Source organism: Symphalangus syndactylus, chromosome 8 (assembly GCF_028878055.3).
Source record: "Symphalangus syndactylus isolate Jambi chromosome 8, NHGRI_mSymSyn1-v2.1_pri, whole genome shotgun sequence".
Lineage (NCBI taxonomy): Eukaryota > Metazoa > Chordata > Mammalia > Primates > Hylobatidae > Symphalangus > Symphalangus syndactylus.
Window position 1 is genome coordinate 101,131,173 of NC_072430.2, and position 17,487 is coordinate 101,148,659.

A 17,487-nucleotide genomic window follows, 5' to 3' on the forward strand; every position below is an offset into this window, starting at 1 on the left:
ATTGGACTTAGTAACTTGCTTCTCATAAATAGAATATGAGAAAAATGATGAAATATCACTTCTGAAATTCAGTTGCAAAAATCTGTGACTCTGTCTTGCTCTTTGTCTCCCTGGCTTTTCTCAGCCTGCTCACCCGCAAGGCAAGCTGCCATGTTGTGAGCTTCCCTATGGGAAGGCCCATCTGGCAAGGAATGGACGGCAGCCAACAGCTATCAAGGAACTGAGGCCCTCAGTGTAACAACCCATGAGAAGAATCCTGCCAACAACCATATGAGTGAACTTAGAAATGGATCGTTCCCAGGCCAACACCATGATTACAGGCTGTGAGAGACCCTGGAACAGAAGACCCAGCTAAACTAGGGCTGACTCATGGAAACTGTGGGTTAGGAAACATCTGTTGTTTTAAACCACTAAGTTTTGGGGTAATTTGTTACACAGCAATAGGTAACTAATACACCCAGTCTACTCTAAACAACAGGAAGCACTCACTTGTGGTGTGACTCCTGCTTTACAGTCTTTAAGACTGAAAAGCACCCAGATTTGTATATTTGAATAAGGAGGGAGGCAGGGCTGAGTACAAAACCTCCCTTAACATTTCTGGCAGAAAAAAACAAAACATTATATGGCAAGATGGCATCTAGAGGCAGATGTTGTATCATCAGATCACCATCTTCAAAAATTCAAGTTGTATAACTTCTCTAGGATTCAGTTTCTTCCTGAAAGAGCTGGTGATGTGACTGGGCTGGACTGTAATAACTGCTAACATTCTGTAATACTTGATTTGGGGAACTCAGGGAGGCACCACCCCCAAGTCTCTTTGTCAATAGCTGGAAACTCCATCATTAGGAATTCATTCCCTAGTGCTTCCAGAGACTGTCCCTGAAGTTACTACTCAAGATGAAAAATTTTGGATGGTGACATAGATGGGTAAGGAAATTCTATGGATACCTTTAAGGATAGTGCAGAGATGGAGGTTCTTGTGTTGCTATAAAGTCCCTGAAGGGTAATGGTGACAATACCAAAGATAGGCATGGTTGATTTCACAATTTTGAGGATCTAATAAGCTTCCTCCTTTTTGATATATGTGAACTATATGACTGATCACATTTCTCCTCTTACCTTGGCTGCAAGGAAGCTGAGAGCAAACACAAGTTCAGTCATAGATAGTTTTAAATTTTATGGTTCCTGTATCTGTTTGTATTCTTTTTCTCTGTTCTCATTTTTCTATTTCTAGTTTATCAGGTCTTTTGTCATAACCCAGCTCAAATCCTTTATGGGCCAGCCTGGGCAATATAGTGAGACCCCATCTCTATAAAAAAAACAAAATTAGCTAGGCATGGTGGTGCACACCTGTAGTCCCTGCTACTTGGGAGGCTGAGGTAGGAAGATTACTTCAGCCCAGGAGGTCGAGGCTGCAGTGAGCCGAGATCTCACCACTGCCCATCAGCCTGGACAACAGAGCAGAAAAAAACAAAACAAAACAAAACAAAACAAAACCCTTTATGGAAAAAAGTTGGAAGCATAAATACATATAATAAACACAAGCATATACGTTTGAATTTTTTCTCTAATTGTGATAATATAAACATAAATCGTGAATCTGGAGATACACTTTTATCTTGATTATTTTCTAAATTTAAAGTTAATTTGGCTTGAGGGGGTGCAAAGATTTAAATTAGCATAATTTAGAAAAGCATAAATTGGAAAAATTAAATAAAACAAAAATTGCAACAATATTTGTACCGTTTTTATTTGTAAAAATAACCATCTGAATGCATTTCCATAGTATATTACACTTAAGTACTTCATTACGTTATTAGAGCATTCAGTAGTTGCAAAAGTATTAAACTGTGCTTGAGAAGATTCAGATTGTTTCAAAGTCATTCACTGAACTAAAAGTCATTTTCCCCATTTTTACAGTCATGACATTTACCAGAGTCATTCAACTCCAATTTACACAAGAAAACATTATAGACAAAATCCCACTGAAATCATCAAACAATATTTTATGCTGTTACAAATATGTTATGCAAAATATAACACTGGCACCAGATTTGTATCATCGTGCTTTACAAAGATATATTGCACATGCTAGAGCATAAAATATGTAGACAAAACTGCCAAATAAAAGATATTTGCATTGAATTTTTAGATCACATAAGAAACGCATAGAATTACATTTTATACAAACACTCAGATTGTCACTATCTTAAAACGCTTTTCCCCATAATACTGACCTATGGTTTATAGTTTCGTAAGACGAAAGCATTTTAGCACTGCAAAATCAAACAATTCCTATAGAAAACTTTAGCATTTTCATATTCATTTCAATGCAAGTACAAGGGGAAATAGGAAAAAAGACACTTTATACATTCAAAGAAAGGTTGAAATGAAAACTCACTGGTATCATATTGCTCTGATAACACTCAAATGAAAAAATACAAAACATTCCACAGAACATTTTCAGAATATACAAATATAAAAAGGCACTCTAACTTCATATTACAAGACAATAAAAGGGATGAGTTCTTCAACCAACACAACATATAAGCACATCAAGTTGCTCAACAGTACAAAGAATAACTAGTGCAGCAAATCCATTTGATGTTCTTGTTCTAATTTAATAACAAAATGATAAACCAAGCAGTGTTTACTGCCTAAAGTACCAAAACATACTATGGTGCCCTTTTAGTAGCGATAAATAGAAATACCCTGAGCTATTTACTGTAGAATCATAGCAGATTTTAGGCAATTTGGAGATAGTAATGTATTTACCAAAGACAGGCAGACACTGGCAAACAAGTAAGTGCAATGAAACATGATCCTTGTGGTTGTGGTTAAAATACAGTGTAAAAATAACACAAATAAAAGCACTAAGCAACTAAGACTCAGTTAAAAACACATTTCTTTTTTCTTAGAAAGCTATGGTGCAAACATAATTTTATTTCTAAGAGATGTAATTAAAATACAGAAATGATAGTTTTTAAAGTCATTTCTTTAAAAAAATTTAGCCTTGGGGTATGGGAGAAAGAAAGAGAGGGGGAGAGAGAGAGAGAGAGAGATCAGTTGATGTAATGAACAGTTCATTGTGAGCATGATTTCATTTCGTTCCTTTGTCCTCCTTCTATGAGTAAGAGAGTGGGGAAAAGTCAAAACGCAGCTCCATGGAGATAACGTCTCATGGTGAGTCACTGCTTTGCTGAAATGATTCTTGTACTCTCTGCTACACGACAGGAAAAATGTTAACGCTGCTTTGCCATTAAAGCAAGCATTTCATTTCCTGCTTGAAATGCCAACTGAGCAAGATTTCCATTCACTTCTAGAAAAAGACACCGCAGCGTATTGATATTGTGCTTCTTCAACATTGAACCTCTCTTAATTTTCAGTGTTTTGGTAAAGATAAGGTCATTATTGCTCATTAGCAATTTATCTGCTTTTTAAAAATTCATCTTCTCTAAACAAACGAAAAGGACAGAAGGTGGGAAGCACAACACCAAGAATTCAAAAAACAATGGTGGTGGTGTGGAAAATTTTCAGTGAAATCAATACCAGTTCAATAAATCCTTTGAACAAGTTCTCATTTGTGAAGAACCCAACAGGAGTTTTAATTAAATCCAGGATATTAAGAGTAAGATTAAAGTTTTACAGCTAGATGAAAAATATAATACAGTTATCTGTCTTTGATCCAGATATGATAGAACATTATTTTTGAAATATCTCACATACACTATAAAATAGCAATTTCCAGGGTGGAGATGGAACTCATTATAAAATGTCAGAGAGTACTGCTCTAATTCGACACATTTCTTTGCTGTCTCTTCCTCAAGTAGAAAATAGCACTTGAGCTGGTGATTTTTATTTCTCCTTTTGGCACATGTGCCCACACACTGCCATCATTTCCCATCAGGTTACTGAGACTATGTGAGCTTTTCAGTGTACTTAGGGTAATTTCTAGATATTTCTTTGGGCTGCCTTTGTGTATATGATCCACTACACATTTGAGTTTTCATCTCGCAGAAGAGCATCCAGACTGCAATGTCTTCTAAGCTCTAAGCTGGCTACAGACTGTGGCTGAGCAGTAGAAGATGCGTAGCCCTCTCTAACCAAAGCGGAAGAACCTGAGGGTCATCTGGAAACCTTAGCAGTGGAAATGCTGGGTTTGGCCCTTGGGCTTTTGGCTAGCCCAGGGTCAAGTGTGTTTTTTCACGTTTTTTGTTATTCTAAATAAGATACATAGCAATTAAAATAGAGAACAAATAATGGATGTTTCCTACCATTTGTTTCATTTCAAATAAATATAAACACATTTACATCAAAAGTATATGGACATTTTCTCTAGTCTGGCAATAAAAAAAAAAGGTCAACACATCATCAGTTACAAATGTTAAGTGGTCAACTAGAAATCTGTGTCTCAAGAAATATAGAATACAACAAAGACTGGTACACAGAAAGATTATATTTAACTCCATAAAAAAGGTACTTCAGTTCTCACTTGCATTTTGAAGGAAAAAAATGTGTATCTTCCATTTTAGACTGAAGCATTTTGGTCCTCATGTGTAGCTGGCGAATGAACTACATAGACACACACACACACACATATATATATATACATGCACACATATATGTGTGCATGTGTATGTGCATAATTTTTAAAGAGTCTCATTCTTCTTTTTGTATGGCGGTTCCAGGTGTGGAACGGGGTCCATTTGACCTAGAAGCTTTGGCAGAGGGAGCAGACACGGTATTCACTATGTTGATTTCATCATCAAGCAACCGGCAATCGGTTTTACATGCTAAATCACACATTTCTACTTTCTGCTTTCACTTTTTTTGTTCCTTTTTGCAGTCACACTTTTCACTCACTTGGCATGACCTTGACTGAGAAGCTCATTTTACTACTGATGAACAACGCTGATGATTCTGATGTTTTTTAGAAGTTAGTATTTTGATTTAAGAGTAAATTAACAAAGGGTAGTTTCATACTAATTTTGCATATTGTGTTAAAGTTTTGGTGCAATATAATTTTCACCTGAAATGTTATTAGATAAATTTGGGTTCAATCACTTAAGTGAAAATTAGTCACAGGCTTGTTATAGGGAACACTGTGTTAAACAAAAAAAGCAAGTTCAATTTTTCAATTCATCTGGCAACTTTAACAGAGATCCTCAGAAAGAAGTTCTGGATATTTAAATGCTTACTATAGAGAGGATATAAATAGTTGGACTCTCTAAAAAGATTATTACAGGCATTATTTCTGAAGATGAACACCTTTACTTTGGCTTCTAGTGAGGAAGTAAACATCAAAGTAAGAAGAAGTTTGAGGCATTTCCTATCTGCCTCTTCCCTTCCCTCCCAGGGGACATGAATGTCACACTGATATACTTCTGAGAACTCACTGCTAAATACATGAAAAGAAAAATTATTCCTAGCGAACAGCTGCCTCTCTGTTGCATTATCCCCAAAGAACAGGAATTAAATACATCTTTTATTCTTTACTTAAAATGAGAGGTAGACTTTCACAGAAGTATCTCAGATTTAAAGAAAATGTGAAACAAACAAAACTGTTCCACCCAAGAGCCTCACTGCCCTCCCTCGATTAATTCCTTCTCTACTAGCTTCTGGAAGCCCAGGCCCCAAATAATACTTGAATGCAACATAAACCTGGAATTCAAGCTTCTTTCCTTTCCTCCAACACAGGTGATCAAAGAAAAGCTTCTACAGTCCAAAGTCAAAACGTTTCCGAATCAGAATCATTTTCATTGTACCCATCCTCCGAGCCTACGTTGTTACTGCACAGGCTAACCATGCTACCCAGATTGGAGAGGGTCGTCCTGCTCAAATTGTCTTTTTTTAAACAAACGAAGTTGACAGCCGTCATTGTACTGGAAGGAGAAAAAGGCATCATGGTAGCCAAAATGAGGGCCAGGCAGTCAGCCACGTCTTTGTTAGGAGCGCAAGCCAGGGCCGGGGTATGACCTGGGCGTAAATGCAGACAAGGCAGTGGTTAGTCCTGGGGAGTCTAGAGGAGGCACGAGCATTCCACAGTACATCTCGGATAATCTCACAGGCGGAGATGTATGTTGAGTTAGAAATCATGCCAGGTAAAACGAGGAGTTACTTCTCACAAGTCATGCTAGGGGTGAGGCTAGAGGGGGAGGGAGGCGGAGACATTTTATGGAGGGCTTTTTATTTTTGTTTTCAGCTCATATGACTATGACAAGCACGATATTATCCAAAGTTAGGCAGGATTCCAGCCTTCATTTAGTGAACACAAACACGAGGGGGTGGTGTGGGACACAATTCCACAAGAAACAGCAACAGGACAATCAGGAAGATGTTTCCGCCTGAGAGCACACACACACCATGAGCCTCAGGCCTGGGCCTGAGAAGGACTCTCATTCTGAGAACAATGACTTTCCATTGTTAGGTAATTGTGTGTCCAATTAGAAAAGATATTGAAAATTAGATGACTGCAAAAGTGAGTAATGAAGTTTTGTCACTTTATATATGCTTCATAGAAAGTAGACACCAATAACTGGTTTTAGAAAAATGGAATCATTTCAGTAAATCAGAGATAGGAAAGCACTGGTTGTTTGTGATTAAAAATGAACAATCATTTAGGATAAATTTAACAATTTTTTTTTTTTGACAGGGTTTCACTCTGTCGCCCAGGCTGGATTGCAGTGGCATGGGCCTTGATCTCACTACAGCCTTGTCTTCCGGGCTCAAGCAATCCTCCCATCTCAGCCTCCCGAGTAGCTGGGACTGTAGGTATGTGCCCCTACTACCGGCTGATTTTTTCTTTTTTCTTTTCTTTTTTTTTTTTGAGTCAAGGTCTTGCTATGTTTCCCAGGCTGTTCTCAAACTCCTGGGCTTAAGCGATCCTCCCACCTTGGCTTCCCAAAGTCCTGGGATTATAGGCGTAAGCCATCACACCTGGCCTAACAGAATATTTAAAAATGGCCACTCACCAACCAAAGTCTCAAATCTAAAATGTAATGGATGTGAGAAAATTACTATGCTTGTCATAATTAGAACCATGTTATTCTCATTTAGACTCAATGGATCCAATCCAGATAAGAAAACTGTCTTAACTCATAATACAGTTTCCTTGGGGAGGTAGATTAAGTCTTTGACTTGATTATTTCCTTATCCAGCCTTTATTCTACTGGCCTGAAAAGGGTTAGCTGCCTTCTCAGCTGGCCAAAGTTTCCACTACACAGTGAGTGGGGCACTTGCTCAGTAATTCAGAGGAATGGCTCAATGAAACTTCACGTTTTGTTTTGTTTATCATCACTCGACCTGCTCTCCCCACCCTGCCCTTTAGGACATCATTCCTTTTTCTGGTATGAAAACAAATCAGAATGAACAGGCAGTTTAACATTCCATTTCACAAAAGTCAGTGATGAGTAAAGGAATTATGGTTGTACTGCTATATAAAATTGCCCCAAACGTTCCCAGGCCTTTGGGATACAGGTACGCACCAACCCAGGGCTCTTGTTCCTAAGGTCACTATCAGCTGAACAAACCTTCAATGCAGCAGATTTACACCAGGAAAAGCAAAACTAATTTATTCTATTCTCTTTGACGATTTTGGAGAAAAACTGTGGGCCTCTGCAGGCCAACCCTAAGTCTACAGTAGCGTTAAGAGGATGAGGGAAGGCAAGGCGGGAAAACCAAGGAAATGGAGTAATAGGGAACTTTCTGCACTTCCTAGATGAGTCAGGTGGGGGACAGAGCAGGATACATGCTAGGATATATGGGGCTGCAAAATCAAAACTAATAAGAGTTAGCTAATGATATCAGTATGGCTGCTTACTTCTGAGAAATAGGCATGAGCTGCTAATTCCAATACCTGTAATAAGCAGTTAATTGAGTTACATTAATACATTATAATACTTCAATTAAATGCCACATTTTAAAAATTACATAATTCATAAATATCCAGAAGTTCCTTTTTTGCTCCCCAAGGTTAATAGGCATTGTGCTTAAAATGGCAGTTTAGTACAATTCTAGTAGCCATTCCTTTCAAAATTTCTTAGGAAGCAGAGTAGAAAGCTTCTGTTAAGAATTAGTTCATTAGGAAAGTAACATTATACAGATCGGGGAAGCTTCAAGCCTAGACATTAATTGAGAAATTTTACTCTTGTTCCTCAAATTTCCATACTGGGAATATGAGTTCTGATCTGTACTCAAAGAAAGAAAAAGTTTGATCTCAGAATGAACTTAAATACAATCAAAGATCCAGGTTTTTATTTGAGCCCTTGAGCATGCACTAATGACATGTGTAGTCCCTAACTCTTCAGCATTTGCAGTTAAAATTTTGAGTGTCAACTTGAAACTCTTTTAGTGTGTCTAAAATATTTTAACCACCGTGCTGAGGAGTTAGAGACCAGCTGCTGGCATTACATGCAAAATGGACAGCACTGGGTGGCCTACAGGTAGACTATGTGATTTACAAAAAGACAGACAGGACCAGTTATCCTTGCTTGATTTCTCACACACAGGACTTCCAAGGGGGACAGAATTCTTAAGTGCCTTTTATACTAGCTCCTATCTTTCTCATTTCCTCTGGCTTCAACTAGCTTATGGAAGGTACTTGCAGTCGCTGTTGACTTTTTCCACTTACCATTTTCATCTACAGCAAGTACACAGGCCCCTTTGGCCAGCAACTCCTCAACTACCACCTTTAAGCCATTGCGCGCAGCGACGTGGAGGGGTCTAAAAAACATAAGACCGAGCATCAGTTGTGATACATATTTGGGTGAGAATGTGGAATTTTGGTTAGCCCATGTCGCTAAAAAGAAGTACTCAGACTCTACAAATAGTACATGGATGTTTTTACTTAAGAAAAAAAAAATGCTGACCAGATCTTTTCCAGGTGCTAATGGTCCAACTGTTGTTGTATGTTTGGACCAGATCTTGCTGCAGATATTACAAATATTCTGCATCTCAAACAATCTCAATGACAGTAAATGCGAAGACAGAGGAAGAACTCAAGCTTTGTTGTGTTTTGCAGAAGGCCTTTTACTGCTTGATTTCTAACACAGCATTTGAATCACTGTTTCACACAGTTCAACAATATGACTGGCATTAATATCACTCATATATATGTATAATTTCAAACCTCCTTGTTACTACTAAATGCACACAGACGTTTTACTGAATTTACAATACTTTAAATAACTATGACAAACTCAGTATACTGTGCTATATACTGCTTAAGAATCTTTTTTTTTTTTTTTTTGAGACAGGGTCTCACTCTGTCACCCAGGCTGGAGTGCAGTGGCACGATCACAGCTCACTGCAGCCTTGACCTTCTGCTGGGCTCAAGTGATTCTCCTGCCTCAGTCTCCTGTGTAGCTGGGACTACAGGTGCAAACCACCGTGGCTGGCTAATTTTTTTATTTTTTGTACAGAAGGGGTTTCATCATGTTGGCCAGGCTGGTCTCAAACTCCTGGGCTCAAGTGATCTACTTGCCTCAGCCTCCCAAAGTGCCGGGATTATAGGCATGAGCCATGACACCCAGCCAACAGTCTTCTTCATTTTTTGGGGGGTTGGGGGGGACAGTCTCGCTCTTGTTGCCCAGGCTGGAGTGGTGCAGTGGCGCGATCTCAGCTCACGCAACCTCCACCTCCCAGGTTCAAGTGATTCTCCTGCCTCAGCCTCCCAAGTAGCTGAGGTTACAGGCACCCACCATTATGCCCAGCTAATTGTGTTGTTGTTGTTGTATTTTTAGTAGAGACGGGGTTTCACCATGTTGGCCAGGCTGGTCATGAACTCCTGGCCTCAAGTAATCCACCTGCCTCGGCCTCCCAAAGTGCTGGGATTACAGGCATGAGCCACCACGCCCGGCTTAAGAATCTTAAATGAAAAAAATTCCTTTGCCTTTAAAACAAATGCATAAATAATTTCCTAAAGTGGAAAATGAAACAACTTTTAGATCTTTCACACCAAGGATTACACTGAATTATATTAAAATATAATCAAGACAAATAGCTTAGAAACTCTTCAAACATATTCTGGGAACCTGATTTGTAAAACTGTCATTTTCCAGTCAGAATACATAATGCTAATATATAATACAAATAGTTTCCCCAAATATGTCAGTCCATAAAATTTCTCTAACAGCCCACTAAATTTATAATGTTACCCCAGAAATATCAGCAAAGAAAAACACAGACTTCACAAAATTAAATGAAGACATATCAAAAGAAGGATTCTAACTAAAACTGCCTAGCTTGGTCAGCACTTGTAGGTATGTGACTGTCACCTTCGTTCAGGGGAAGCCAGGACTGCATCTTTCACCACTGTGCTCCACAGACCTAGTCTGGCACACAGCAGGCTCTTAATATTTATTGAATAAATGACTATGACCCTGGGTTCAAGTCCAACTTTAGTAGTTACACTTACGTCTGCAGTGCATTATTTTTTGCATTAATAAGGCTCTCGTCTTGTATCTTGTCAAGTATTAACAAGGCACATTTTTCATGACCCTAATAAAGAAAAAGAATGATAAGAAATGAAAAAGAATGATAAGAAATGCAAGACAGAGACACAGAAAAGTTACTGAGAAATTTCTTCATTATGATTTAAATTGAAAATGAATGTCGTCTGCCTAAGAACATTCTATAGGGCTATTTTCTGAGCAATTTTTTTTTTCTTCTCAACAACAAATGGGCTCCAGACACTCTAAGAGTCCCAATAAGGTCTATTAGAACTTGGTTAACATAAGTCTGATCTAAAATATTAATACTGCTAAGATAAATTTTAAAATTAATCCCCAGAGTGGTAAAGCAGATGCTAGTTTAGCTAGGTCAGCTGGTAACTAGGGAATAGAAATAGGAATACTGTCTGAATCCTACAACATTTAGCATACATCAAAAGTCCCACCTCCTATTTCAAGATGTCAGTTACTACTTCAATTATCCATTTATCCTTGGAATTCCCATTACATCTATTATCTATATCATTCATCATCATTAATTGCCTTATATTGTGAAGAAACCCTATTTCAGGAAAACTCATTCTTTTCTTCCTCAACCAGTGGAAGATATCTCTCTGTATCTTATGAAGATGGATGGTTAATAATTTTTGAAAATCAACTGATGAGTCAGAGACCCTTTACAATTTCAGGCCTGGTACCCTTTTAAGGGGTCATGGCTTCCTAAGCCCCTGCTAATCAACATGTGGCCTGCAGACCAGTCACATTAGTATTACTGGGAGTTAGAATGGCTGAATCTCAAGCTCTGCCCCAGACCTAATATATCAGAATCTGTTTTTTCACAGAACTCCCAGGTGATTCGTTTGCATGATAAAGTTTGAAAAGCATTGCACTTATATTCACCAAAATACTATACCTTGAAATAAACTTCATAAGGCTGAACACTTTTTGTGGTTCCCATGGGCTTCCCAGAGCATAAAGTGTGAAAATGCAAGCAATGAAAGGAATGGCTGAGACTACTAGTACCATATAGGTAACACTGATAATATTTTAACTACATTGAAATAAATCACCGCCATGGGTGCTAACTGGCTTCATACTATAATGCCTTATATGGGAGACCATTAAATATAATTTTAGAAATGTCCATGGAGGTTTCATTCTGAGGCACTGCTGTTGGAGGGTAAACTGTTGTGACCTTGTAAGGGGGCAAGTTGGTCTAAAAATATTTATATCTGGCCGTGTGCGGTGGCTGACGCCTGTAATCCTAGCACTTTGGGATGCCAAGGCGGGCGGATCATGAGGTCAGGAGTTCGAGACCAGCCTGGCCAGCATGGTGAAACTCCATCTCTCCTAAAAAATACAAAAATTAGCTGGGCATGGTGGCGCATGCCTGTAGTCCCAGCTACTCGGGTGGCTGAGGCAGAAGAATCACTTGAACTTGGGAGGCGGAGGTTGCAGTGGGCCAAGATTGCACTCTAGCCTGGGAAACAGTGGGCCACTGCACTGCAGCCTGGGCAACAGAGTGAGACTCCGTCTCAAAAAAAAAAAAAAAAAAAAATTATATCCTTAGACTCAATAATTCCACACTTAGGAATTTATCTTAAAGTAATGAGTAAGGATGTTTATAAAAGATTCCTCTGCAATAAGCATTATTTATACAGGTTGAGCATCCCAAATTCGAAAATCTGAAATAAAAAATGCTACAAAATCCAAAACTTTTTGAATATTGACATAACACTCAGATTTTTGGATTTGGGATAATCAACATGTATAACACAAATATTCCAAAATCCAAAAAATCCTAAATCTGAAACACTTCTAGTCCCAGGAATTTCAGGTAAGAGATACTGAACTTGTACTAGCATATAATTGAAAAGAAGCTATTTGTCTAATAATAGGAGATGCGTTGAATAAAAGATGGCCCATTCCTAAGCTGAAATACTACATATCTTCTAAAATACCATAAAACATGATGTTTAAAAGATATTAATATTATACGATTCAGCAACATAACCAAGTTTTGTAAAATCATATATATGATATGAAAGATAAACTATATATATGTAATTTTATATAATTTATCTTTTTTTTTTTTTTTTTTTGAGACAGAGTTTCACTTTTGTCACCCAGGCTGGAGTGCAATGGAGTGATCTCAGCTCACTGCAACCTCTGCCTCCCCAGTTCAAACGATTCTCCTGGCTCAGCCTCCTGAGTAGCTGGGATTACAGGCATGCGCTACCATGCCCGGGTAATTTTGTATTTTTAGTAGAGATGGGGTTTCTCCATTATGGTCAGGCTGGTCTCGAACTCCTGACCTCAGGTGATCCACCTGCCTCAGCCTCCCAAAGTGTTGGGATTATAGGTATGAGCCACCGCTCCAGGCCTAAAATTTATCTTTTATGGAAGAAGGAATCTTGAGCAACATGTGAACACACCACTATTTGAAAAAAAACCCACTTTTTTTGCATTGAACTATACACCAGAAAAAAGGGGGAAGGGTAGAAATACACATAGATCTATTTATTTGCTTCACAGTAGAGTATTTTTTGGCTGTGTTACTACAATGTCTTCAAATGGAACAAAATGAAAACAAGTAAAACTGCTTATACTTTACAAGCCACCTAACTAAGGTCCTAACTTTTATGTGGTACCAAAATGTGGTACAACAACCAGAGAGACAGATACAATGGCAGCATCAAGACAGACAGACTACAGCAAGAATGCAAGTGGCAAATGCCATGAAAAGCATGTCCTCATCATTTGTGTTGATGAAGATATGCTTCCTCAAACGAATGCATTGTTGGGTCTGTCCTTTCCTTCTCACCCTTCCACTTTCAGTTGACAAGACCCTGGGAAAATGTACATCTTAATTAAGAGCCATGCTACACAGTTTTGAGGTAGAATTTCAGTGTTAGTATTATTACTGTTATTATTATAATTTCAAACTTCTTTTTTCTTTTTTTCTTTTTTTGAGACGGAGTCTCGCTCTGTCACCCAGGCTGGAGTGCAGTGGCATGATCTCGGCTCACTGTAAGCTCTGCCTCCCAGGTTCACGCCATTCTCCTGCCTCAGTCTCCCGGGTAGCTGGGACTACAGGTGCCCACCACCACGCCTGGCTAATTTTTTGTATTTTTAGTAGAGACGGGGTTTCACTGTGTTAGCCAGGATGGTCTCGATCTCCTGACCTTGAGATCCGCTGGCCTCGGCCTCCCAAAGTGCTAGGATTACAGGCGAGAGCCACCACGCCCACCCCATTACTGTTATTATTATAACATGAAGTAATAATATTTTAAATTCATTTACATACTTTACTACAAGCCAAATGTAAGGGTGTATTCAAGTCCTTATCCTTTACAGTCAGATCAGCCTGGGCACTGTTCACCAAAATATCTGTAGAAAAAGCCCAAAAGAGGGTTACTTAGACAAGATGCTAATTACATGCATTTTGAAGAAGTTACTACAAACACAATAACATATTTAAATTAGTACAGTTCACGTAATCATATTTGATGTATTTAAAGAAAAAAAGGAGTAATTTATTTTCATATCTGTGCTATCCAAATCCAAGGTTAATAGGCACTAATTTTAACTGCTTTTACAGTTCATTATTTCCAGTCAAAATGATTCTGTTGTTATACTTGGTTTCTAAATGTTGAGAATTTCATTGCAGAAGGGTTGGCTCTTTGACAAGGTCCACCAAGAATCAAAAAACAAGGAACTGAAAGACACTTGAGCAGGTAGAATCAGGTGACCTAAGTAAAACTGCTAATGGCCCTTTTCCACGTGTATATACTATGAGAACAACTGATTTCTTGATTTGACATTATTTTGGTTTTTGCATGGGCATAACGGCAAAGTCCATGTAACAAGCACATACCCACAGTGCCTGCCTGCCCGTTCTCAGCAGCCATCATCAGTGCCGTTTTCCCTGAATTATCTACTGCATTCACTGGAGCATTGTGTCTCAGAAGAAGCTGCAAGCACTCCACATGATCAGCAAATGCTGCCGCGTGAAGGGGTGTCCTAAAGATTTAAAACAAGTGTCACTTTAGTTTTCTTTATTCTCGTTAGTTACTGCCCAAGAAACATGTACATGGTGTTGTCTTAAGGATTTAAAATTTCTCAGTTTATAGACATAGTGATCAGGCCCCCTCCCTCTAAAGGTCATCCAGGGTAGACACTAAAATATCACCTATGGGACTGGAACGCCCTAGATTTGGGAGGTGGGGTGTGTCTTGGCCCTGATAATGAAATTAGTGTCTTTACTGACTCTTTAATCTTAACTTCCAGTGAGTCTACTTTTATCTTTGAGATAGATACTTTAAAAATTAATGCTTAAGTCTATAGGTAATTGGCAGATTAAATAAAAATTTTTAAAGCCTATCACATCATCTATTTTGGTTGCTTAATTTCTTTTAGAGGATAATTTGGCATTATTTATCAAAATTTAAAAATATCAACCCTTTAACCAAGAAATCCACTTCCAAGTATTTATCTCTCATATACACTTGGTCATGTGTACAGACACTTATTTATTTATTTATTTATTTATTTATTTATTTTTGAGATAGAATCTCACTCTGTTGCCCAGGCTGGAGTGCAGTGGCACAATCTCGGCTCACTGCAACCTCTGCCTCGTGGGTTCAAGCAATTCTCCTGCCTCAGCCTCCCGAGTAGCTGGGACTACAGGCACCTGCCACCACGCCCGGCTACTTTTTTATATTTTTAGTAGAGACGGGGTTTCACCACGTTAGCTAGGATGGTCTCTATCTCCTGGCCTCATGATCCTCCTGCCTCAGCCTCCCAAAATGCTGGGATTACAGGCATGAGCCACTGCACCCCGCCCAGACACATATATGAGAATGTTCACCACACCATACTTTGAAACAGCAAAATATTGGAAATGACCTAAATGTTCTTCAATAGAGGGCAGGATGAGCAAATTATAGCATATCCATTCAATGAAATAATATGTAGCTTTAAAAAGAATATGGTAAATCTGTATGTTTTGGTATGGAAGGATCTCCAAGATATACTAAAAGTAGAGCATTGTTATAGAATGATACCATGTGCAAAAAGAATATATGGATATATACATATATGTGTATATATGTTTGTAGATATGCATAAAAAATATTTAGGAGAACATAAAATTTGTAAATAACAGTGTATAGTAGCTTTCTCTGTGGAAGAGGCTAGGGATTCTAGGCTTAGAGGGAAATTTCTTTTAATTATATACCTTCTGTAATATTAAAAACCATGCTTATCCATTATTCTTTCAATCAAAAACATAGATGTTTGGCTACTCTTCAACTGCAAAGCAGAAGCTAAGATTCATCAAGATAAAAGGCATGCTGTTTTAGATTACTTACCTGCCTTTGTCATCTCTACAACTGACGATACTGGAATCTATGGCCCCAAGCAGCAATGATGCACAATTCCCATGATCATTGATTCTAAAATGAAAATGGGTTTTAATGTAACAATCTCACTCTTTTAAATTATATCATCTCCTAACCCATCTTCCTATGTACTGTATATTTGACAATCTGAAGCATTTAAAAAATCAAATGTAAATATTTGTGGTATATGTTTCAATGGCACACACTTTGTAACCCCTAGCATTACTTCAGAACTTCTATATCCAGGTAGAAGTTTATTGCACTTATACAAGGCACCATGTTAGGCATTTTGGAGATATCAAAGTGGAATAGACATGCTTCCTTCAGATTTAAAATCTTTCTGAACTTTGGAAGGCTGAGGCAGGTGGATCATGAGGTCAGGAGTTCAAGACTAGCCTGGCCAATATGGTGAAACCCAGTCCCTACTAAAACTACAAAAATTAGCCAGGCGCGGTGGCACGCACCTGTAGTCCCAGCTGGTTGGGAAGCTGAGGCAGGAGAATTGCTTGAACCCGGGAGGCGGAGGTTGCAGTGAGCCGAGATTGTGCCACTGCACTCCAGCCGAGGCGACAGAGCGAGACTCCGTCTCAAAAAAACTATAAACAAAATAAAATCTCTCTGACTCTTTTTTACTTATACTTTATTGATCTACTTTATGCCTCCAATATCTTTCCAATCAAATGACTCAGTTTCATATTAAGGCCAGAGACAATGTAAAGACAAAGCATCCTCAGGTCTTGGGCCCCCAGGCTAACCATGGAAGTCCAGTTGAACACAGACTCCCAGGCTGACTATGGAAGTCTGACTTAAATTCACTGTATCCTCTGAACTATGGCTCACTATTGAGACTGGAGCAAAAATTAAATTTATCAGAAAAGGGCTTACAACATATAAAAGGTGAAGAATTTCAATATATGAAAAGTTGTCCCAGTGTGAAATGTCTTTCTAACCATCTGTAGGCATACTGTTGTCAATGCTGACTTATTTTTAGAATTTGGCAAATGTGAATTATACCTGAAGAGTTCTTCACATGGGTAATGCACCTCTCACTCTACCCCTTCATGAGATTTCCCAAGGGTGGCATCTGTGCCACTTTGGAACTGTGGCACTCCACAAAAAGCTCCGGGAAAATCATTAATATTTTGCTATCAGATCTACTTGTCTTTAGCAGCAAAAATGGAATATTTCAGTCTTATCTGTAATCTAAAAGACTTTTTTTCCCTACAAAGCAACTTTTCTATGTCTAGTTAAAATAATTAAAGCAACACCATTAACTCTCAGCATTTCTACTTACATTGCACAGTGCAGTGGAGTAAAGGGATTACCGATAAATTTGCGAAAACATTTTTGCTCCAAAAGCACCTCTATACAGTTTTCATTACCTGCAAGAAATAAAAATAATTTAGCGAGTTTCCAAGAAATAAATTTCGTTCAACCCAATCTGCTTTTTCATTAAGTATTGAGTTTTTGGTTTATGAATTTTCCTGAATGGGCTGAACATTCATTCTCCATGAAATAAAATTAACAAAATGCCAAAATGTTATTAACATGTTCACAGGTGTTCTGAGACTTAATGAACCAATAAAACAATGAAGGCCATATGGTCTGCTGAAGAGAGATAGAGAAGATGACTCATT

General features: G+C 38.3%; 1 protein-coding gene across 10 annotated transcripts in view; it reads right to left on the bottom strand.

Annotated features, from left to right (window-relative positions):
* Nucleotides 1-1,725: 1,725 nt before the first annotated feature.
* ANKRD44 (ankyrin repeat domain 44) overlaps nucleotides 1,726-17,487 on the bottom strand; it is a 330,964-nt gene continuing 315,202 nt past the window's right edge. For 5 of the 10 annotated variants that reach the window (XM_055290102.2, XM_055290101.2, XM_063644860.1 and 2 more), the window contains 7 exons: nucleotides 17,145-17,232; nucleotides 15,821-15,904; nucleotides 14,326-14,471; nucleotides 13,756-13,838; nucleotides 10,415-10,497; nucleotides 8,630-8,721; nucleotides 1,726-5,976 (listed from right to left, as the gene is read on the bottom strand). In XM_055290102.2, coding sequence (XP_055146077.1) covers nucleotides 5,729-5,976; nucleotides 8,630-8,721; nucleotides 10,415-10,497; nucleotides 13,756-13,838; nucleotides 14,326-14,471; nucleotides 15,821-15,904; nucleotides 17,145-17,232 — 824 coding nt within the window. In that variant the 3' untranslated portion in view covers nucleotides 1,726-5,728. The other 5 variants (XM_055290105.2, XM_055290103.2, XM_063644864.1 and 2 more) reach the window with 2 other exon arrangements.